This window comes from Sander lucioperca, chromosome 12 (genome assembly GCF_008315115.2).
Source record: "Sander lucioperca isolate FBNREF2018 chromosome 12, SLUC_FBN_1.2, whole genome shotgun sequence".
NCBI classification, from domain to species: Eukaryota; Metazoa; Chordata; class Actinopteri; order Perciformes; family Percidae; genus Sander; species Sander lucioperca.
In genome coordinates, this window is record NC_050184.1 from 12,692,021 (window position 1) to 12,716,499 (window position 24,479).

The following is a 24,479-nucleotide window of genomic DNA, read 5'->3' on the forward strand; positions in this document are numbered from 1 at the left end:
CATCTATACGCTGCTCTTTCTTCCGTTCTCTTAATTTAGCTACTTAACAATCAATCCAGAAATCTGTGAAATATCATCGCCGAGATGATCTAAATGTACTTGGTGACACTTTATTTTAGGGTCCCAATAGTTTTCCAATCATTTCCAAGAAAGAAAGTGATTAGGACGGGTGATTTCTTACACTGGAAAGGACTGTAATTTGTTACTAATTAAAGGCAAAATTGAAACACTATTTGATTTTCTACACTTCTACTAAATTAATTGCTAGTGTAAAATGTGAAATGTATCTATAGGCAAGCATACAGCTTTATGGATACAGATATGGAGAGAGAGGCTTCTAATTAAAGTTAATATTTACTTGGGTTTAAATGGATATCTGTCACTTGATCCAGTCATTAAGACTTTAGCAGTTTTTTTTTAAAGACACTCATCTGGAAAGCCACAGTATTTCATTACTATATAATTTCCTGTTTCTTTCCTAAAATTCTAATAAATGAGATGGGACTTACTATGTTTACTGTATCAGAACATTATCTATATTTCCCTATAATTAGGCTCGTACCAAAGTACATCATCTTTTTTTTTCCAGGAAATGTCCAATGAAATTATTAATATATTAATAACAATATATTATAGGCCTTATATAAAGTTGTTCAAGTGTTTTAATCAAATGTTTTTCATCTTCGCAATACAGTCTATTCACAATATATAAGTTAAACAGACAAACATTTCCATTCGTTCCAAATGATAAGATAACAAATAAATCAAGCCAGTAACAAAAATCAAGATGACTCCTGGAAACCTACATTTGATCCATCAAACCCCTCAGCAGGATCTGTTTTTGTTAGCTGAACTAGGCCATATTTCACGCTGACATGCATAAAAAGTTATGATACACCGGCCGACAGCAATACTAGAACTGCAGCAACATGTACATGGGAGACTTCTGGTGAACAGATATTTCACAAATGTTGCTACAAGTTTTACTGTATCATTTACCACATGTATTTCCACTCCCATGTAAATCTCTCGTCCTGTAACTCCTTCCCATGTCTACCACCATGTGTCTGTCTCTTCTGTGGAACGCTAAGAGCACTTTAGCGTAGTAAATGGTTTGCTCCGACAAAAAAACCTGTACACTTATTACGGCGTGCAAAATGATAGACCACTGTATCCCCTTTCCTTTCTAACCAGTGCTTTGAAATCATGATCACTCCCAGAGAACGGCTGTCAGGTGTCATAGAATTCAGACGCAGAAAACTCCTGAAAACTGTGTGTGTGTTCTCATGTTAATCCCTGCATGCAACCGCACCAGTGACATGACTGCCTGTGTGTTTGTGTGCATGCATGTGTGTTAAATGCTGCATGCCTCTGTACCAGTGCGGTACAGGGATCCCACACGGTGACAGGCACTGGGACACCCACCTACTTTATGGTATGTATGTGGGGATCTGTGTGAGATTTTGTGTGTGTGTGTGTGTGTGTGTGTGTGTGTGTGTGTGTGTGTGTGTGTGTGTGTGTGTGTGTGTGTGTGTGCAACTTGAGCCCCTCCACGTGACAGCTCTAGTCCCATCCTGTCCATTCACCCGTAATGACTGGCCCTCCTGAGACACACAGTCCCAGCATGGGTGACTTCCGACATGGGACTTCTCTGGCATTTTCCCAGAGCCTCTTCCTCGGTTCACAGCTAACCGAGAAAACGATGTACTGCACAGACTTCAAAGCTCTCAAAGTTTGTGTGTGTGTGTGTGTGTGTGTGTGTGTGTGTGTGTGTGTGTCAGGGGAGAATAGGGAATGAAAGGCACACCTAAGCAAAGAGTAGAGATGTCAGGTAGGAATGGTGCAGCTAAGAGAGGCAGAGACCTATAGAGAAAAGATGAAACAAGTTTATACATGTTAGAAGCTGATCTTGTGTCAGCCTGCACCTACATTCCTCTCTCTCTCTCTCTCTCTCTCTCTCTCAATTCAATTCAAGGGGCTTTATTGGCATGAAAGTTTCAATAACAATGTTGCCAAAGCTTTAGACAAAACACAATAAACAGTTATAATATACATCTATTAGTATGGCAAATTTAAAAACACAAGTTAAGCTATATTAAACAAAAAGTATATTGTAATAAAAATGTAAACAGTAAAATTAAACATTAGATATAAATATGTAGAGATATTAAAAAAATATGTAAAGATATTAAAAACTGGTGTGTGTGTGTGTGTGTGTGTGTGTGTGTGTGTGTGTATAAATGCTATTATCTCTCTCTCTCTCTCTCTCTCTCTCTTTCTCTCTGTCTCTCTCTCTGTCTCTCTCTCTCTCTCTCTCTCTCTCTCTGTCTCTCTGTCTCTCTGTGTGTAGGTGTGGAAATGCTATTTCTTTGGATCAAGTGAATCTGGTAGACAGAATTTACTCATGTGTGGCGCTGATGTATTTGTGTGTGTCGGCACAAAATGGGCTCATAATGCCATTTTAATGATGCTGTAGTAGCCTAATAATGAGCAGCCAATAATCATCATTTGCCTAATGGGCATAGCTTCACAGCTAATCACTTGGACATGGATGTGGATTTCAGTCTTTCAGTGGCTCCATCATCTTTCCTTCTCTCCCTCTCTTTACCCACAGATGTGACAGTAACACGGTTGTAAACTAGCAGTTATCATTACGTACTTCCCAACACCCCCGCTCTTTTAGTGTGGAACTGTGAGGGGCAGCATTACATGAATGCTTTGTCTACAGTATAGGAAACAGAAACAGGTACTGCAACATCAAGATACATTTTGAAAAATCTGTTTCTGTCAGCGTATCTTCTCTTTTTCTAAGGATCCCCTCGAAAATGAGATAATTCATCTCAAGGGGTAATCCTTCTAATACATACTATATTATCTTCACCTAAGTTTTAAAACTTTTGTTTTTAGTTTCATCAGCTTTAAAAAAAACTCTTCTTTTAGCAATTCTAGTGCTGTGGCTCGAGGGATGGCAATGCCATCTATCCGTTGCTATCCGTGCCGTCTATCTGTCAGTCAGCCCCTCCACCACTTTGGTCCAGACTAAAATATCAACAATTATTGGATGGATTGCCATTAAAATACGTAAACTTTCATGGTGCCCAGAGGATGAACCCTAATGGCTGTAGTGATCCCTAGATGTTTCCTCTTGCGGCACTATGAGATTCATATTTGTGGTTTTGTGTGAAATGTCTCAACTATTATATGGATTGACTTGAAATTTGATACAGCCATTCACGTCCCCCTCAGGTTGAATTGTAGTCATTTTTGTGATCCTTTGACAGAGCTAGCATGCCTTTGGACTAATCTTGTTTATGAGCAAAAACATAATTGAAACTGCCATAAATTGTACCATAGGAAGTGCCACTTGTTCAACATGTTCATACCTTACATCATTTTTCAAAAATTCTGACATGAATTAGGTACATTTCTGTCGTCCTTTCTGACAGATTTGGATATTTGTTATTTTATTGCGATTCTAGTTTACACCAGCTGACTTCACCCACACAACACCCACAAAATGTGAATGTCAGCTTTATAAATGTCAATGTCAAGTTTATAAAACGCTCTTGTATTAGTATCTAGCCTGAATGATTGCTTAACCCTACACTGTTTCCTACAGACAACGAATAGCATGAATGTAAAACATTAGGCATTTAATTTGGCCTGACATCCTTGCGCTTACATTTTTCTAAAGTAGGTCGAAGCTTGAAAGCTTTCCCGTAAAAATGCTGTCACTATTAATGAGTGTTAATAAAAGTACTGCAAAATTTTTGTGTGGGCTGTAATTAAATAAAAAAACCTGCTTTTATATCAGTGCTTGTCATCACTGTCAGCATATAGTCAATACGTGGATACTCGTGGATTGGTTGTGCTGAAATACGTAGTGGTGATGGCGGGACATCTTGGAAAGACACCAGCTTTGAGGTCTAAATCTTCCTGTCATCAAGCATAAACGCTGCTGAAGTGTCCTTGTATAAGACATCGTCCCCCCTGCTGATCTGTGACAGGCCCTCCTGACCTCTAACCTCCCTGGAAGGCTTCAAGAAAACGCCCCAAGAATCACATAACAATTATATATTGTTCATCAAAGTGTTTCAGTGGGTCCTTGTCCCTTTTACATGCTGTCTGTACTCCACTGCAGCCTGTCTCTTTCTGTCTGTTTTAGTAGATAGATGGATTGTAATTCCTCCATTGTCCCCCCTGTGGACACTCGGTATGTAACCAAACCCCTCTACTCACAAAATGGCTTAACCAGATGGCTGCATCAGAGCTATCCTGCAATGAATTCCACTTCTCCTCTTTCTCAAAGTCTTGACGGCTCCCCTTTCACTTTGCTTTATGTCTGCTCTTGAGTCAAAGACGTGAGCGTAATGGAGAACCTGAGCATCCTGCTCACTATAACCTTACACAAAACACCAGCAGTGGTTACAATGGCGTTGTAGTCTGAGTTCTTTATTGTGGCCAGTCTATAAAAAAGATCTCACCTCATGAAAGTCAGGGTGTGGTGGGAGGTGTTAGTCTATGTGTGTGTGTGTGTGTGTGTGTGTGTGTGTGTGTGTGGAGCCCTCGCTCTGTTTTCCTTATCCACTGTTTGTTTTTTTCTGCAAAGTTACGTCATATTGGGAGAGTTTAACGCTGGCTGGAAACTTGGTGCATGCATTCACAAACAAAGCAGATGCATACACAGCTTTCCATGTGGACCGTGTCATGCCAGCCATGTTGTGTGTGTGTGTGTGTGTGTGTGTGTGTGTGTGTGTGTGTGTGTGGAGAGGAGGGTCCTAGTGGCATGTTTCTTGCTCTCCCTGTGGGAACATAGGTTGCCATTGTTGGGTGGTCAGAGCCCCGGGCAGATGGAGGCGAGTTGCTGATGGTAAAGCTGGAAGGAAGCCCAAAAATACTGGGGCAGCAGGGCTCACTGGCCTGTGTGTTCGGAGTTCTGCGGGGTAATACCCTCACCCAACACACACGCACACACGCACACACACACACACACACACACACACACACACACACACACACACACACACACACACACACACACACACACACACACACACACACACAAACAAACACACACGCACACCCAAGCCACCTCTTTATTAATTGAATTATCTGTGTGGAGCAGAGTTTTTGCAGCCAAGCCCTTATTCCCATGCCACAGTTAACGGAGTTGGGCCTGACATAATCTGACAATTTTGGGAAATTTATTAAAAAAAGCCCCAGGAGCTCTCATGCTACACAGCAGTGTGGCTTTACGAGTGTGCTACTGCCATTATGATGGATACAGTTGTGTTTTCCAACAGTTATGTTTAAGCATTAGTTTTAGAGGCTACAGACGTCACTCACAAAGTAATTCACATCAGTCAGGACTACAATATCGGTGGTTACTGCATTATATCAGACCTCTCACTTTGAGGCTTGACATTGGGGAAATGATCCTTAGTGCAAACCCAGATGGTAAATGGCTCAGGATAAAGTATTCTCTCATGGGCACCACTTTCTGCGAGTCTCTCTTTTACTTTTCAAACAGCTGGAAGTGTAGCCGGCAGAAGCAAGTGGATTTCTGCTATTCCTAGGTAATCTGCTGCTGACTGGCGTAAATGTTGGGAAGCTAATGGATGTTAAAAAAAGCTGTGGTCTGTCTGCAGGCCTGCAAAACACTGCGGCCCGAGGCCAGCGCTGGATTTTTACTGCATTGTCAACATTGGCTTTCAAGGATTCATTTGGTGCTTTTTTTTAACCCCCAGGAGTTGTTGAAGGTTGGTGGCGAGAGATTAAAGATACAGGGCTTACACATCATTCTGCGTTTATTTCATATTGACTCAATGGGCTGTTTTTCATAAGAAAAACAATCAGCAACCGAAAGTGACAAGAATTTGAGCCCATACTAGCATTTTTCTTTTGTAAGAGGGCAGTCCACCACAACATAGATTTCATCTCTCCAACAAAACTATTTTCTGTTGAGCTTCTTTTCCTCTTTGGAAGTTTATTTAGGGCAGAATAAACTACATTTACTCCTGAGAGGTTACTTCCAGGGATGTAGTGAGCAGTAGGAGGGTAAACCATCCTTCTTATCTTTTCACTTTTCACTTGTTGTAAATTTAAGCCACACTATTCAAGTTGTTGACAGATGAAAATAGGGCATTATACGAATAAAAATATGACTTTTCTGGAAATGTTAGGTTGCTCTGTAATGAAAATAATAATTATTAAATTATTATAATTTGCAGCCATGGAAGTGAATAGTGACTCTACCCTAACAGCAACTGTAAGATGACCAGAAGCTCATCAATCCCAGAGCCATTAGCAACCACACACAGTTATCTGACAAAGCACATCCTCTCACGGACGAAAACGTCTGTAGGCTTTCAGCCTCAGTGGATCTGTACAAATAGATCAGATGGTGCCTGCCTGCCTGCACACCTGCTACAGCCCTTGATGATAGTGTCAAGGGATGGACACACACACACACACACACACACACACACACACACACACACACACACACACACACACACACACACACACACACACACACACTCACTCACTCACTCACTCACTCACTCACTCACTCACTCACTCACAGAGCTACATAGGTACTTGCACAGACACACACCCTCCTCCTTCTAACCCCCAGGCATGGCTGTTGAACACCGCATCAGAGACTCAGTATATGAGGCAGCATGTTGATTACAGCATTTAATTAGTGGTTCGTGACATGACTATTCTGTGATGTTATTAAATCCACCCAGAGCCAATTACACTGATTATACGCCCCTCTCCTGGTTCATTATACAAGAGGCTGGCCATATTTGCTAATAAAGTGGTCTGGTTTGGAGTCCGAAAACCCAAAAGGGAGATAGCTTAATTTTTTTCAGCTACAGGTTTCCTCGGCTGAAATACAGTTATGATTTGAACAGCGTTTTGGTTAAATAAAATGACAGACAGTTGCAGCGGTTTGTTCAGTGAGAGAAAATAAACCATTATAAAGAACTGAACCACACCGGGGTTGTGTGAAATAGCAATACATATTAATTTATGACACCGCCCTGAAGCCTTTACACTTATACACTTTCCTTCTTTTTTAATTTAGCCAAATTCCATTTAGGTTTAACTCTAGCTATTCTATGTTAAACAGCTGATTTACAGCACCATTGTAAAAAAAAAGAAACATTGAGGTTATACAATAGTTATGTTAGTGCTAGACTTGTTAACAACAAAACAATCACTGCTGGCCAAGCTAGTATATAACCACTCACTAATCTAGGGAAGTATGCACAAGTAAACAAGTCAGCAATACTGCCATTAACCTGCATATTCACTATAGTGTATGAAAGAATTTAACCCTTTTGTAACCTAACCACTTTTGTACAAGTTTTATTGAGAAATATTTCCAGGAGATTCTAAAGAGCCTCCTACATGTTGAAAAAATGGCATCCAAAACCACATATATAAATGTTACAACTTTAGAAAACAAATGGATTTTGATGTTGAAATCACTTAGTGATTAAGGCACTCAAATGGATGTGTGAAAACCGATTCATACGTTACACTACATTTTTTTTACATTACATGTAATCCAAAGCGATTTACAATTGCTATATCAGGTTGCATGCCTCTGGAGCAACTAGTGTCTTGCTCAGGGACACATTGGTTGATGTATCGCAGTGGGAATCAAACCCGTATCTCCCACACCAAAGGCATGTGTTATATCCACTGCGACATCACCACTACTACTGAAGACAGTTATTGCTGTCTGTCAGTTTGTCTGCCTGCACTCAACAATTGTTTAATGACACATGTCTGAGTGAGAGGAAGCACCTCCAAGATTGATTTGGTGATGCCACCATCAAGTAACTATAAGTTCATCAAGTTACAGGCCGCAGGAATTGTCAATCTGTCATACGTATCATTATTTTTTAGTGTGTCACATCCTCTGGCGACCACAGTTGACACAGTGGAGTTATTATTCATGCGTAATGCTTGCAGGTTTTCTTCAGCGTTGAGGATCTGGGCTGTGCAGGGACTTGTCTATAAGTGAAGTCATGCTCGAAGCAGTTTGGGAGGCTACAGATTCCTGCTTGTGGTAGTTTGGAATTCTGACAGCTGGTTAGGACGAATGAATGAGGACTGTTGATGTAAAATCAAACAAATCAATCATCTGCAAGCCAAACTGTTCAGCAGCTGCTGCAGGAAAGTTACTTTGCACCTTCCCAGATTTGCTTTTGTTGATTCTGCTGCTTGAGGCAACCTCTGTCGCCCTTTGTTTTAGATGAAATGGTTGAACCATTTCATCCTAGAGGATTATGGAAAAGGTGTGCCGAGTCAGCGATGTCCCGCCTTTGTGGCTGATACTTTCTATCACATATAAAGACCTGGCTCTTTAAAGGGGGCTGGAGAGAGATTAGAGTGACGGATATATTTTGGCATAGACATGGACTCTAACCTTAACCACATGACCTGCTTTTGGATTAAACTGGAAATTCAATAGACCAATTTCCGCAAAATACATTTCAGAAGATCAATCGTCTCGCGGGTTGGTTGCATCTATACCTTATTTTAGGCAAATTGGCTCTTCCTTTGTGAGTTTTATTTGTCTTGTGCAGGGATTTATAATTAGGTAAAATCTTCCAGAATAAGCAGAAGGAAAAGAGAAGACACAGATGAGCTTCCTGCATTTGTATGCAGCGCAGAGTGGATCAGGAGCTTACCTTAGCCAGCCAACACTCAGGAAGGTTTCTCATCAGCTCTCATTGTCAGCCAGAACACTTAAGATGATTGCTTCCCCGGTGACCTGAAATGCGTGGGAGGTTGAGATGAAAGGATGTAGAGAGGAGGAGGAAGGGGTGGAGAGAGCGAAAAAGGACAGGGGTGAAAGAAAGTGATGAGGGAGAGGGAAAGAGATGCAGGGCATCAGTACATGCTGATATCTCCACTGCGACATGATTCCTCTATTTTTCGTGGTTTTCCAAAGGTTCAACACCAGTTGTGGTCAGACTGACCTATTGAACCGTGAGCGTTAAACAGACTCGCCACTGGTCATGGAAATTCTGGCATTTAGGGAGGTGAATTCCAGACAAGGACAGTCAGAGAATTTAACAAGTTTTACTGTCTGATCAACAATCCGTGGTGGTGCTCAGATAAACTAGAGTGGAATCCAGAATGAAAAATAAACTAATCAGGAACATTTGTAGATCTGGTTTAGCAGAGGAAATGGAAATGTATGACATTTTCCATCAGGGTCATGGTGGCAGGACTGATTGAATATGTCTGTGCAGGCATCTCTGTCATTGTCCTGAGTGTACAGCTATGAGTATGTGTGCATGCACCAGGAGAGAAAGGCAGCCAGTCAGGAGACTGCTTAATAAAGTCTCTTTCGCTTTGGGAAGGATAAGAGGTGGATGCACTTCATTAACCTCAATGCCACTTACAGCACACACACACACACACACACACACACACACACACACACACACACACACACGCATGCACGCACGCGCACGAATGCACACCCACACACACACAAAGGAGAGCAGAAAAAGACAGACAAGGCTACATTGCGGGCGGAAGTACCTAAAGCACATGCCAGGCGGATGAAGATGGATGGCAACCTTTTCACTGGGTGCTTTATCTTGGCCCACACAAGACAAAAACAGCAGCTTTGTCCACATCCCATTCTGTTTTTCCAGTGAAGAATAGAGAGACAATGTCCAATGACTAAAGACCCTGACGTTTATGGATATTAATGACATGTCGGTTCGGCTTCAGATAGAGCTGCAGTGCTTTCATTGAAAGCAGAAACAATACCTGCTATCAAACCTCAGTACAATTCAGAAAATTTCCATCTTATTAAGTCCTGCATGTTCATGTTGAAATGTATTTTTCTGTCAGTTTCACTTGTTTTAGGTGTCTAAACAAGTATATGTCAGTTTCTTAAAACAAGGCTGATTACTCACTAGCATCAGGTACTGAGTCTTGTTCTGGAAAAGATGACACATTTTCTCCCCACTGATGGATCTCTTTGTGATTATAATAGTCTTAAATCATTAACTGTAGGTATTGTGTATTTCCATCTGTCGATTATTCTTGGTACAAACAAATAATCAGAAAAAAGCTCCTCTCACTGACCAACAGTCCAAAACCCAAAGATATAAAACAGAGAAACGTTTGCAGTTTTGCATTTATGCATGACAAGTGACGTCATGAGAACGTCAAATGTTGCTGATTGACTTTTTGTCAATCATTCATAATAAACTATTCAGTCAGTTGCTCAGCTATTGCCCTATCACTTTGCAGGACAGCGTGCTGAACAGATTAAATGCCTTGTTAAGATAATTGCTTTCACAGAATATAGAGTTGGTGAAGAATGCTAAATGCTTATCTTTTTACGACCCACCATTATCTTATCTGGTGAAAGACTCCAGTTTCCTTGTAGAGACAAGGTCTTCAGTTTTGGGTGGGACTGTCTTTCCTGCCCAATTTGTTTCAGTAAGAATCCTGACTGGACCGCAAATGGACATTTGCTTTTTAAATTCACGTTGCTGCTCCTTCATCACTGATTTCGCAGTCGTCTCTGCTAGTCAGCGGACATGATTGAAATCATGATATCCTTCATCTGTCTAGTGCCTGTACCCGTCAGCAGCCAAGCACGTTATACTCCTCAATTACCGTCCTCTGCACGTCCTCTGCCTTCTGGCTAATAACTTCAACCTGCATTCATCATCAGTTCAGATCTCTCATGACTGGATCAACGTTTTTGCCTAATTCCAACAGAATGTTCTGATCCTCTGTTTACGTTTGACAATTAGTGCAGCATGACATAGCTGATGGTCTTCCCCCTCATTTTCCCTCACTCTCATGCCCGCTCTTTAATTCTGTGAATCTTGCTCGGCTGATGAATTCACAAGCTTGTTAATTGGCAAAATGAAAAGCCATTTCCTCTAATAATGGATCAGAATTAATGGATCAGTCTATTTCGCTAAAAGGGGGAAAGGCGGTGTTTGTGATAGAGGTGGGAATTATCTAAAGGGAAGAGGCGGTGAAGGATGGGACCTCATAAAATAAAGGGGGGGGGGAAGGGCGTGCAGAGGATTCAGTGATGTCATCGGTGGCACAGGGATGCATGACTGGACTCATTGCTTTATGGATGGCTCTGGTGCCTCTTTGACTTTGACCAGACCGACATTAACTGCTTGTTTGAATTACGCAGCAGGGCCGAATCGGAAGGCTCGGCCGTGCCAAGCCTGCATTTAGCAGCGGACTCGTGATCCAGATCCATTTGATGAATGTGTCCGGGAGAAAGCCTTCATTGCTTAGCTGCCACAGAGAACACTTGATAAGCTTAATATGAGATGGCATTTTTAGAGTGATCTAGTGTTCTCTCAACAGCCAGGTTTCACTTTCTACTTTCAACCATGTGTGCTCAGTGGATTTTTTCATGAATTGTTTTTTTTTTTTTTTTTACCAATCAGAGCCTCAATAGTATCCGATTCCAACACTAAAAGTATTTCCACACCAAGTGCACATTTACATGCAAGATATACACACAAAACCAAGCAGGTAGTTAAATAATTTTGTTTTGATTGCTTTTTGCAACAGAAACGTATATATGTAATGTTTGGAGTTGTTTCTTCCGAAATAGAATGAATCAAGTAGTAGTAGAAAGAGTTTCTCAATCAACCTAGTCCACATAATTAGTTAACTATCTGAGTCATCACCACTGGCCACACATGACAACAAAAGCAGCCAAATGAAAGTGAATGATTGGATCAGGAAAGAGTTTTGGGTGAAACCAATACTTTTTGTGTTGTTTTAAGAAGCAAAAAACCAATAACATCATTGTTAGATATTGGAGTTCCCACCCGTTTTGTCTCTAAACCAGTGTGCATTGTTCATTTGCAAAATTGATGATTCAAATAAATGTTTCGCCTTTCACATCAAAATTTATGTTTCGCACTTTGTACAACTGAATAGGTATAATATAGGGACAGGTGTAAAATAGTGGCTTATAAAGGCTACATGCTGAACATGGCCAACAGCAAAATCAGCGGTTTTAAGATTTTATGCTTTAGCTCTGTGTGGACATGGTTTCAAGCTCCACACACACCTTGATGTTGTACAGTGTGGAGGTTTGAGGAGGAACATAATCTCTCTTGCCACAGCTGGAATGTCAGGAACGTGGGGGCCGTCAGCCTCACACGTACCCATAATGTCATCAGTTGTAGGTTTTGGTGTAAATTTATCACAGAGGAAGAGCGCTAACACAGAGCCCCTTCATATCACTGCAGCTCCCACCTTTGACTTTTCAACATGGGCAAAGCAGCAGACTGTTGCAGGGCCTGTGGGGAGACTGAGATAACTAACTAATGACTGTCAGACTTAGAGTGGGAGGAAGGGTCCACGGCCCTCTTGTCAAAATAAGAGTAACACTCAAATAGAGACGAGCCTTTGAGGCGTCTGCAGAGTCAAACGTTTTTATTCATCTAGACATTTCTGTCAGGTATCTCCTCACATCACATAATCTGTGCTTTTGGATGAGTATTTCTGATACCAGACTGTATAAAGGCCATTTAATAGTATCTGATACAGGCACTTAAGCAAGACAATGAAGATGTGTCTGAACAAAGCTGGCAAAAATCCACCTCATATAGAAGTGACAATTAGTTTTTCATTATAGCAGTGACTTTTTCAGTCTGTGCTGACAGTCTAACTTGATGTCTGCTGTGGCATGTTTAATCTCTTCCCTCACACTAAATTAATCAAGGCAGGCCCAGGCCCACAGAGGAGCTGCAGATTTGCGTTGCGTGAAATTACGCTATTGTGAAAAAATTCTGCTTGAGCGAAAGGAAACCTTCTTTGCATTTCTATCTTCTCTTGTATATAATCACAATGCCACCGCACTGCATATGCAAATGGCTCATTACGAAATGTGTGCTCTGAGATTATGCTAGCCTTTACCAATTCTGTATGCACACAGTCACGCACTTCTAATCACAGGAAAACAGTCTTACATGCTTGACACCCTGATCCAACTCACCTCTAACACTATATTTAGAAAATAGATAAATAAAAACACCAAATGGTTCCAGCACGAGGACAGGCAGAGATGGTGGATCTCACTCTGCGTGGCCTCAGCAACTCAAGCCTCATTTCCCATCAGCTGAGGCAAATCCACCACAATGAAAATAAACAAATGCAAGCTTTGCTTTTTTTTATGGCGAGCAGTTGTTTGGCAAAGTCTGCCAAGGTTAGTAAATTGGGGCGACATGAAGGATGTGTTGCGTGAGGGAAACAAGTACCAAAGGGATCCTTCTCTCCTTTTTCTTGTCTCACCCTCCAGCCCATTTCTCAGCTTCTATTTATTCAAGTGGTGGAGAAAAGGAGGGGATGGTGAAAAGGGTTGTATACACCTCACAGCTGGAAACTGATAGGACTTTTTACAACCCTCAGTGTCCTGCGTGTGAGAAAATGCAGTAGTTGGTCCAAGTCCCTTAGAAATCTCCCCCCTTTCAGTTCTTGGCCCTGTTTGTGGATGACCTAAAGGCTCTCCAGTCCAGACTCACATGTGTTCTGTGAAGCTCCCATACCTCCTTTTTGAATCAGGGATCTGAAAAAGCTGCTTTTCTGCCTCCTGATGATGTCCACTCCTAGTTTACAACGGGACGACAGCCAACATTTAGTTGCATTTTAATTTTTAACCCAGACAACAAAGTGGGTTTGTGCCGGTGCACAACCACAATGACTCGACTATTAAGCATTTGGAGCAGGTTGATTATTGGAGTCACAGACTGAGTTGTCCCCTTAAAGCCTTAACCAATGTGAAAACACAGGGAGGTATTTGAAAGTGTACAATAGGGCTAGAGGGGGGAGGGAGGGATGACACATTTTTCTTCCTGTCTGTAAAATACTTCTTTTGTATGTGTGTGTGTGTGTGTGTATGTGTATGTGTGTGTGTGTGTGTGTGTGTGGGGGGGGTTGTATTGCAGTCAGCATACAACTGAGTTGCAAACAAAGACCCCCTTCCCCTTTTACAAATAAAATCTTGACTTTTTCACCTCTCCATCTTAACAGTTAACATCATTAGGATATAAAGCTGTGTTTACTGTGTATGACCCAAATTAAGGCCTGTTTTGTTTTGCTTGAGACCAGAACTTTTTTCTTTTATATAAGAAATTCTATTCATTCACTTTTTTCTATTCATTCAACTCGCTCGAAATAACTTTTGATATAGAGAACAAGCTTTTGCTGTTTGAGAGCTTGGTTTGAAGTGCCATTGACATGCTGCATCTGTCCATATAATGTGGAATAATAGTGTGTGTGGGTGGCAACATGCAGAAAGCCATTCAGAGTCCAGTGGGTCCATCTGCCATGTTTGAGGCCCTGCATATGCAGACACACACACACACACACACACACACACACACACACACACACACACACACACACACACTCTTTTTGTTCAGACACAGACCTCCTAGGTGTGTACTGTTCATTTCTGACCTTGGGATTTACCAATGAGCATTTGTGTGTGTGTGTGTGTGTGTGTGTGTGTGTGTGTGTGTGTGTGTGTGTGTGTGTGTGTGTTTCAGGAAGTCCTGTGACCGGCCACATCCCTCCCTCTCCCTCCCTCGACTCTCCCTGACATGAATCACTTAGAACCTACACATTCTAAGCTAAATGAACTCCCCCTCTCGCTCACCCTTAATCACATTAGCCTAAGTGATATGGGAACGCCAGGCCAGGCACACACTCCCTCCTACTCTGTCTGTCTTTCAACCCAAATAAATAGCCACTCCTCCAGAGCTTTAAGTTGTCTTAAGCTCCATCTTTGGATAATAGACCGTTTGCTCCCCCAAAGACCTCAGTGTGAAATAATGAGGATCAAGACGAGGGCAGAGAAAGCAGGTCGAGAGAAATGCAAGAGGGTGGAACAGAGAAGGAGAGCTGACATTGGGCTAATACCTTCCCCGGGATAAAACTCAAAAATCAAAACACCTGTTTTGTCAGGGTGCAAGGTTATTGTGCAGAACGACTACTGGATTTTTTTTTTTTATAGTTGACTGCTATTGGGGAGGGTGGTTGAATACGTTTTAATGAAACTGGCTCAAGCCTCGATGGTGGCCGTTTTGAGTGTGGTATTCGAACGTCCAACTGCAATACAATACTTAAAGCACAATCAAGACCATTTTCATGTATCTACTCTTTGCGTTGGTACAAATGTCAGATAATATTATTTGATTTGATGGCAATATGCGTCTCTGTGCAAAATGATCAGGGTTACTGGCCATGCAGAACACGGACAGAAAGTCTCCATGTGTGCCTGGTTAATAATCAATGAAGGGGACTCTGTAGTTTCTGTGCTATTCCCCGGTAAATAGCTCCCAGTTTCTGCCTGGCCCAGCCCATCTTTTATGGATGAGCCTCTTATATGCCTTGTCAACACTGCTCACCATCAATCTGCATCAGCTGGGCAAACAGCAGATTGACTGGCTGTGTGTGTGAGATAGAGAGGTCTGTGGTGTTTGTTGTGTTTTAGGTGGGTGGGTTTGGTCAGGTATACCATCTTCATAATTGTAGTACTTGGTTGGCGCTGGGCTTTGGGCCATTGAATTCAACCTGCTTATAGGCACCAAAGTTTTGTTCATAATTTTTTCATCCTGTTTTCTTTACCTCAGCGATATTTTAAATATTGTAGATGGAAGTGATTGGATTGAAACTTATTATTACTTGTGAAAAAGACTCCATTCGTTGTCTATGATCACCACTTCTTCTCATCATCCTCCTTTATCCACTTCCGGTCACTTATCCATTCCAGGTTTATCTGTCTCTTTCCGCTTCAGTCCTTCTCTTTCTCCAAAGTTGTACACATTCTGATTCTTCTGAGTCTTGTGTGCTTTTTTGAGATCTAACTTTCACTAACTGTCTTTTTTTCTTTCTTCTTTTTTCCCTCTTTGCCCACTGAAGCTCACAAATATATAGTTGCAGGTAAGCACACCAAACTGTCCTCCAGTGATTTGTCAATTTGCTGAACAGGTGGTTAATCTTCATGTGCCCTGATCAACGTCGTGGAAAAAACACATACCCTTTAATGGGAGTTTGTATCCTGTTGCATAGTTGGTTAAACTAGACCAAATAATATCTGAAGCTCTTTCTCTCTTTATGCAGGCCTAATTTGTGTGTGTGGTTTTATAAGTAATGGGAAGGATGGCTGTGACAGTGTTCACCTGTTGAATGCATGAAAAATATCTTTAAGATTTTGAGATGGGAGCCCTTTTGCTTGTACTTGCTGACAGAATTAAGTGCCATAGTCTCATGTCATACATGCTGTATGTATGTAATTTGCTGTGGTGTAATTAGGGCTGCCACAGTACATTTATCACAGCAATGCCACATTTGTGTCAAGCTGCTTGCAGAGAGCGGGCAAACTATGGCAGCACAAATGTTTTAGTCATTGAGGGTACATTTTGAAGTAAAACTATTCAATTCTTTAACTGTTACCTGGCTAATACTGTCACAGTAGGAAAGGTACAGGGGTAAATAATACAATTAATGATGGTTGAATTCCACTTAGCTGCACCAGTTTTAGGTTCCTGGCATTTTGCATGCAGGCTCACTGTCATGGTTTACTGGGACACTTAAATAGGACAGAGTCATTGTTAATGTTATTATAAACACTGTGCCTTCCCTACTATGGCAAGTTAAAATGCCTAATATGAAAAGAGAATATGCAAAGAGGCCTAAATAAATAAATAAAGCTGGTTTTGCTCACAGTCAATTCACTACTTACACACAGTAAAAGCATGAGGAATGTACAGTAAGTCCAATATTTACTCTCCTTTTGGCTCTGCTTTGGTGGGGGAGAATTCTATTTAGATTGGTTATTTTTCAGTACACAGTCATTTAATCCATAAAAAAATATTAAGTAGTGGAGCTGTAAGTACCTGTGGTCAAAAAGACAGACACACACACACACACACACACACACACACACACACACACATATATATATATATATATATATATATATATATACACTGTGCCACTGGCACCAGTAAGTTGTTTTGTAATGTCCATGCTGCAGACCTTAAGTGGGTTATTGCTTTTTATAAAATAAATATTATATAAATGAAATTATTTCTACATCTACCTCATTATACTGGGCAGCATGATAAATTATCAAACAAAAATGCTAAATTGGCTTTTATTTTTTTTATTATTTGCTTATTATATGCTGACAAATATTTGTTTAATAGTACCAGTTAACCCACTATATCACTGGAGCCTACAGCATTGCACATCTTCGGAGTTGGGAATTTGAAAATGCCCTGTATCACTCAAGTTGTCCTTAACAAGTGTGTGTGTGTGTGTTTGTGTGTGTGTGTGTGTGTGTGTGTGTGTTAAACATGTACACACCTGTGCATGACGGTGTGTGGTATCAACCCTCAAGTGAGGCGTTAGACCTTCACAAGATTATGTGGCAAGGATAAGAGTAGGGGTGAGGTCAAAGGTCATGCATGGTGGGCTTATGAAGGCTCTGGTGCTTGCAACTGTCTGTGACCTGTTCAGCGTCCATTTCCTTGGGGATCTCATTAACCGCTATACAGGCTAACCGTCCTCCACCAGCAAACAAGCACCTGCAGGAGAAGAAATCAGCACAGCCCAGAAAAGCCTTCGGACCAGGCTGAGACCGCGGCATTAATGCTGATCTTTCTTTCCTTTTGCTCAAGGCTTTGTTCAGGCTACAGGATAATAACAAGGGTGAAATCTACTTTCTTTGACTTTTGTCGTTGCCATTCCTATCCTATTCTGCCCTCCTCACATTTAGTATAGGTGCTGTTTTAATCCAATACTGTCTTGTCCTGTAACATCACAGTACAAGACGGTACACTGCGTTTTGAATCGTGTTGGTTTATTTAGTAACCTACCGTCACACATCCTGTGGTTGGTGACAGTCACAACTCAAACCAAGTTTTGCTTCATTTTAATTTGTCAATAAAAGAAGGGTAGGCAAAGGAGTTAGTGGGGCAAGGTATTTTCCTTTTTGTTGACCATTTGCTGGAACCTTTGTCACATCTGCATTGTCAGTCCACCGCAGTGCGTGACAGCACATGAATACCACATTCTGCTAGGTGCGTGGGTCTCATCACCAGCGGACCCTATTATCTGTACACCTGCATTTTCCTCAAGCACCCCCTTTCAACAAGGAACAGGTAGTTTGGCCCTTTTCAAAAGCAACGCACCATTAACAATGCACGCCAGCAGAGAGGACATCTTTTGTAGCCTCAGCTATGAATCGAGCAGATACCAATTTCCTTCGCTAGCCAAAGACAGATCCGTTGTTCCATTTGTCCGCTCCAGTGATCCCCTTTTTTTCTGAGCCAGAACTCCATTATCAGCCCTTTAATGTGACTTTCAAATGCGAGGGGATACAATTATCTGCTGTCTGGTTTGGGAGGCCAGTCTGTTCAAGTAATCAGGATGGGAGGGTTACGGCCTGTAGCTTCTGGCTCGTTAGCCTTCTGTTCCCAAAAGGGTAGGTGTCATTAATATTAAATGATAAGCTGTATGCTCCATATTAGCCAGCTTGGTGTGGATAAGTGACAGAGCCCGACCGATAAAGGATTTTTAAGGCCGATATTGATACAAATATATGGTGATTTAAAAATCCGATATTCCGATATATCGGCTGATATATATATTTTTTTAAATCCAGAAACCCGTAACAAAACATAAACAGATTTCCCTAACATTAGTTATTTGTAGTCCTCACTAAAATAATATGACAATGCTGTTTAAAAATAAACTTGTTTGTTTTATTGTCACAACAGTACAGAGGAGCATCAAAATATATTAAAGTTCTGATAAATAAAATGTATAAAAATACAAACTTAAGATATGAAACTTAAAAGGTTAAACAGAGTGTTGCCAACAGGGACATTGTAGAGCGCCCTTTGGTGGACAAACTGTGCAACGCCAACACTCAGAACATGGTTGAAGGGGGTTTCGTCCGTTTTTATTTTATTTTTTAAATATTAATTTATCGGCCATTATAAATGCCGATACCGATAGTTTGGAAAATGCCTAATATCGGCCGATAATATTGGCCCGCCGATATATCGGTCGGGCTCTAATAAGTGGCCACTACACATGTAAGTCCTTCACCTGTGCACATCTTATACTAGTATTACCCACTAGACTGTTTGCAGAGGCACACTTCCTAACTGACAGCTGACAGTTAAAGGATCTGACGTGTAGGGAGAGGTTCTCTCTTCTTTTAGCCCTTTTTAAACTGAGCCCTGGAGGTTTTCTAGCTCTTTTCCGTCTTTTAAGGCTGTTTAATTCAAAGAGATCGACATGCGAGGGTTGAAAGTAAATGACAAATGTCAAAGAGAGTTAGAGACCCACTTTAGGAATATAGTAAATCTCTGAATAGTGTAAATAGTCTGAAATAGAGATTCTCAGCTGAGACCTTGATGTCAGGACAATGTTTGATGTGTTCTTTGTATCGTTTGAAATATGTCTAAACCCAGACCGCTCAGTTAATGATCATCATACTCGTTGTTGACTCGTTGATTTACTATTTCTTAAAGTTTAATAGATACTTACTTTGGCTTGTCGTAGATCTGCAATATGTTCAATGCACAGTTAATTGAGACTACTGGTTTATTTTCAGTTTTGTGCAAAAGACTTTTTTTAGACTAATGTTTCTCTGAGTAAAGTTGAGACTCTCCATTTTGGTCCAGGCAAGCAGCAGCCCCATATGTTATCATTGACTATTTATCACCAGCACCCCCCTTGTCATGTCCCTTTCACTCCTTCTCCTGTTTGGCTTCCTCTCTGTCTCTTTCCTTGAGGTCAGAGCGAGGCCCCCGGCCCCTCTCCAGGAGTTCAGCCTTGGATCGGAGACATCCTCATCAGTCTCCTGACCCTCTGTATCAGCCCTTCCTCAGATAAGAGGCTAATGAGCTGACATGCTCACAAAATAGACAGGAGTTTCAAGGACCATACTAGTGGTTTTTCATTGTTTAGCTCCTTAACCATGAATTGCTTCTACTTGACATTACTGCAGACTATTTTCCCCATCATGCATGTCCTACCTTCCAGGCAGTCGTTGGTTTCAGTTTGTGTGAGTTTGTCATGAAAATCAACTTATCGATAATCTGTAATCGATCAGTGAACTTTCAGTCTGGGTTATCTGCCTTGTCAAAGTTTTTTAATTGTATCATTGGAAATACAGAGACTGTTTTTGGAACTCTTTGGTGGTGTAATTTCAAGACACCCAAGACAGCCAAGATTTGTAATTTGGCTGCCTTCTTGAGGTATGTTGTCTGGAAATCACACCCAGACAACAAACAACAAACACATATGGATTTTGTAATAAGGAAGGTCCAAATGGCAACATAAGTTGACTAAAAATGGCAAAATACCTACTGTAATTACTTTTATTTTAAAAGTCCCATATTGTAAAAAGTGAGATTTCCATGTCTTTTTTGATTATAAAGCAGGTTAAGGTGCTATATAAGTAATGTAAAAGGACTTATGAATGTACGGTTGTGATGTCACATCTATACTATATAAGTACAAAGTGCTGCTACAGTGCCGTTACAGTCATTCCCCGGCTGCAGTGATGGTGCAGAGATGCAGAGATCGCAGATGGGGAAGACCCGGAAATGCTGACCAGTCAGAGCAGACTGGGCTTTTTTTGGGAGGGGGGCTTAAAGAGACAGGCACTACAACGGAACATTTCAGACAGAGGGTGAATACAGGTATATTGAGACAGACAGTATGAGAAAAATAAAGTATTTTTTGAACATTTAAGGATTTTATAATGTTCTAGTAGAAACCTTCTATGTATGAAGTATGAACCTGAAAATGAGCATAATATGTCCCCTCTTTGCCATTTAAATGTAATTCTTTAACAGAACATGCTTAAAGTACATGCACGGTAATAAAGTTAGCTGATACATTTCATAAGACAAAAAGTAATTAACTGTTGGTCAACGTTTTGTCTCCTTTGCCTTTCCTTTGGTGTTTATGCTAGTCAGTTTATCTTATACATGTGTTGCATCTATTTCAAGGTGTTTGGGCCTTGGAGGTTTATGTGTCAGTTCTTGCATGCTGGTATGCCCAAGTGTTTATTTCAAAAAGCCCATATGACTGTTTATTTCCATAGGCAGCGTATGTGTGGACAGAAGTGTTTATTTCCAAATGTGTTTGAGTGAATATAGAGAGCAAATGCTCTCAGCAGCATATGTTTAGTGCTGTGAAGCAAGAAAGGGCGGACAACTCCAAATATGCCAATAATGTTAGGAAGCATTATTGCCATCAAATAATTTTTAGCTTTAGTGAAATGCATAACATAATACAACTGTTGTCACTCTAACAGACAAAGAAAGTTAGATAATGGCATGGATATAATAGATAATATATTCAAGTAATCTTAACAGGCCAGCATTATGTTCCATAGCTGTGACAGCAAAACAGAACAGAAAGATAGCTATTAGAAGGGTGTTTCATTTATCATGACTGCAATTTCAATTTGCTCTCCCAATACACATACATCATTTAAAAATATTACTTATAACATATATTAAACAAATTTAAATAGAATTGCAGTATCCACTGAGCTTTTACAATTGCATATCAGCTGTATTTTGAATATCTCTTATATCTTTAAAATCATTATTGTGTGTGATGATAAGCACAATTTAGGCTTTCCTCAGTACAAAAACAAAACAAAGCATTTACTTGTAGCACATGTTATGGCTGCCACAGCGGAGTGGTACCATTGTTGTGAGGCTAAGCATTATCAAGCAATTCTAATTTTCAAAATGCTTTATACTAATCTAAGAGTTGGACTTTATGTGCCTCTTGAACTAAAGAATTTAAAGTGTACGTCTCCTGATTAACAGCTGTGCTTTGCTATGACTTGTGTAAGATTATTGGTGCCCGGAGGCATGTTTATTGAGTTGCACGTATTCTTTATGGCAGCTCCAAAAACCCTTCAGGAGTCTGTCTGCTTGGCTGTTATGTCAGGGTTATGTTCTTCCCTTTCTTATTGGGAAGGAATCACTCTCTCACACTCTCTCTCTCTCACACCACACACACACACACACACACACACACACACACACACACACTCACTCACTGCTGTAACTTAATTGACTTGGCTGGAACATGACCAAGGGTCCTTGCAGTGATCCAAGCCACTCTTTCCCCCTGCAGGCCGGAACACTATCCTCTTTGCTCCACCTCACCCTCTCCTGCTACAGCCAGATACAGGCAGCACCTCAGTTGTGTTTACGGTCCTCTCCTCTACAATGATTTCTGACCCATATGCAAACTCTTATCTTCATTGAACTTTTTGTCATCATGGCCAAGCTCATTAGTCTGGGATATTCCTGCATTGTGTATTATTGCCTCTGTATGGTTTGTGCCTTGGTGGGCTGTCAATGTAAACCGCACTGCAGAGCACCACACCTACAAGAGGCAGCCGCTCCAAGTGGCTCTAAGGCACATGGAAATACTTTATGGGTCCTCAGCTTCAGTTTTCCAGTCATATTATCTGTGTGTGAAATGTTTTGGTGCATTGCAGTTCCTCTTTTACCCTTAAAGTACCTCCAAAACTATTTGAGAAATACTCCATTTTGTTCCATTCCATTTGAGTTTAACTTTGGTTATCAGCTTGATAACTGACTCCACTGTGGTATCAGTGCATGCCTAGTCTAAAGCTACTTTCATTAAGTTTCCAAGCAGCCCTGATATTACAACAATATGAATTCCACTGCAAGTTAATAATAAAAAGCTGGTTTCAGAAACCGCTCACTGCATATGCTGCAAGTAAACGATTGCTAGTAATGATCAGAGATGTAGTGGATACTAAACTCACACCATATTGATTAACCTATCATTTTATTTCTACAATTGATGTTATTTACAGTAACCTGACTGAATGTATCTTGATGAATGGTGTAAATCTATAGTAGATATCACCTCAAAATATATGAGGCAGAAAATATATTGACAATTTCCTTAAAGCTATAGTGCGTAATTTCTGTCGCCTCCATTAGTAATTCTAAGTAAGGACAACAAAACTGTTGGCGCGTCCACATGATACAGCCTTCCGTGATCGCGCACACGGATTAAAAAAAACATGATGGACTCTTCAGAAGAGGTAATTATCTTCACTCAAGCTTCTGCGCGGGAAAGTCACCAGACGACACAATCTTCTGAACATAGCCATACTGAGAAATACAGAGAGAGTTGTGTGGAGCTGATAGTCTTAATTAGCTTTGTAGCAACTTGTTTGGCAATGGCTTGAATGTAACGGACATTCATTAATATCAAAAAGTTATGCACTAAAGCTTTAAAATGTCATGGATGTAGTTTACAGCACATTCATCATATTGACAGCTGCACTTAGTTAATGGACTTCATGGGTTTCCCACAATTGTATGCATTACTGCATCAGTAATGCTGATGTAGGCAATGAGATGGAGCTCTATGGAGTGATTAAGAGTCTTTTCCCCCACCTGTGGAGGGTTTTACCGGCAGTTCTAATTCCTGGCACTGATAGTATGAATGGACAGAATAGGGCTACGCTTTGCATCTGCTGCCATCTCATGGCTGCTTGCTGCACAATACAAAGTAAATGTCTGCTCCTCTGTTGTACTGCTACCTTACCTGTTACTGTAATATCTATGTAACTGTAATCAGCAACAAAAAAAGATACTGTAAATTTAAGTCAATTGGAGTTGAATGTCTTGTGTTGTCCAGCCTGCTTGTTGTTCACTTAGGATATCCTAAAGGGAATTTGCTGTGTTTCTGCTTTTTTTTTGTTTTGCTGTAGGTCACAACAGCAATTAATTTGTAGTTCAAGTCAGGTTTTCATTATTCCATTTGTCGGACCAAAGTTTAATTTGCAGGGGCTAAACTGCAAGTGCCCAGCTCTCTCTCCATACTAGAACAACATAACTCATCTATTGTTTGTTGTCCAGGGCATCTAAAACACATCTGTTTGTGTTTGAAGGGTCTCCCTTGCTGCCTTTTTTCTCTTTTCTCTTTAAATGTTGAGAGGGAGCACTTCTGCTTCTCACCCCTGGGAGTATCCATCATCTCTCTTTCTACAGAGATGCAATAAGAATTTGGATTACTAAATCATGCTCTTCTTTGATTTGACGACCCAGGTTTAAGCCCTGCTTACATGCAAATCTGCACCTGAACTAATTTACTGTTCTGTAGCTGACACTGACCTCCATGTTTCTTTACATGGCTCAAAAGATGAACGCAAAGTTACTTTACCACCATCAAACATGGAGAAATAGTTAATTCCTTCTAAGTTTTGACTGAAATAAAATCGGAAGCACTGATTTCACAAGAGGTTAGTTTCACCTTAAACTGATCAGGTGTTTTCTTAATTCTGTGTCAAAACGAGAGGAAGCTGCATGTACGAGTATTTAAATTTGAAGTGTGAAGTTGCA

The 24,479-nt window shown here is 40.8% G+C and overlaps 1 protein-coding gene across 7 annotated transcripts in view; it reads left to right on the forward strand.

Moving 5' to 3' along the window:
- The window catches only part of agrn (agrin), a 274,348-nt gene that overhangs the window by 56,367 nt on the left and 193,502 nt on the right, over positions 1 to 24,479 (forward strand). For 5 of the 7 annotated variants that reach the window (XM_036008107.1, XM_036008108.1, XM_031286349.2 and 2 more), the window contains exon 3: positions 15,964 to 15,984. The exons of the other annotated variants lie outside the window; for them this stretch is intronic. In XM_036008107.1, coding sequence (XP_035864000.1) covers positions 15,964 to 15,984 — 21 coding nt within the window. The remainder of the gene's footprint in view (positions 1 to 15,963; positions 15,985 to 24,479) is intronic. 7 annotated transcript variants of the gene reach the window in all.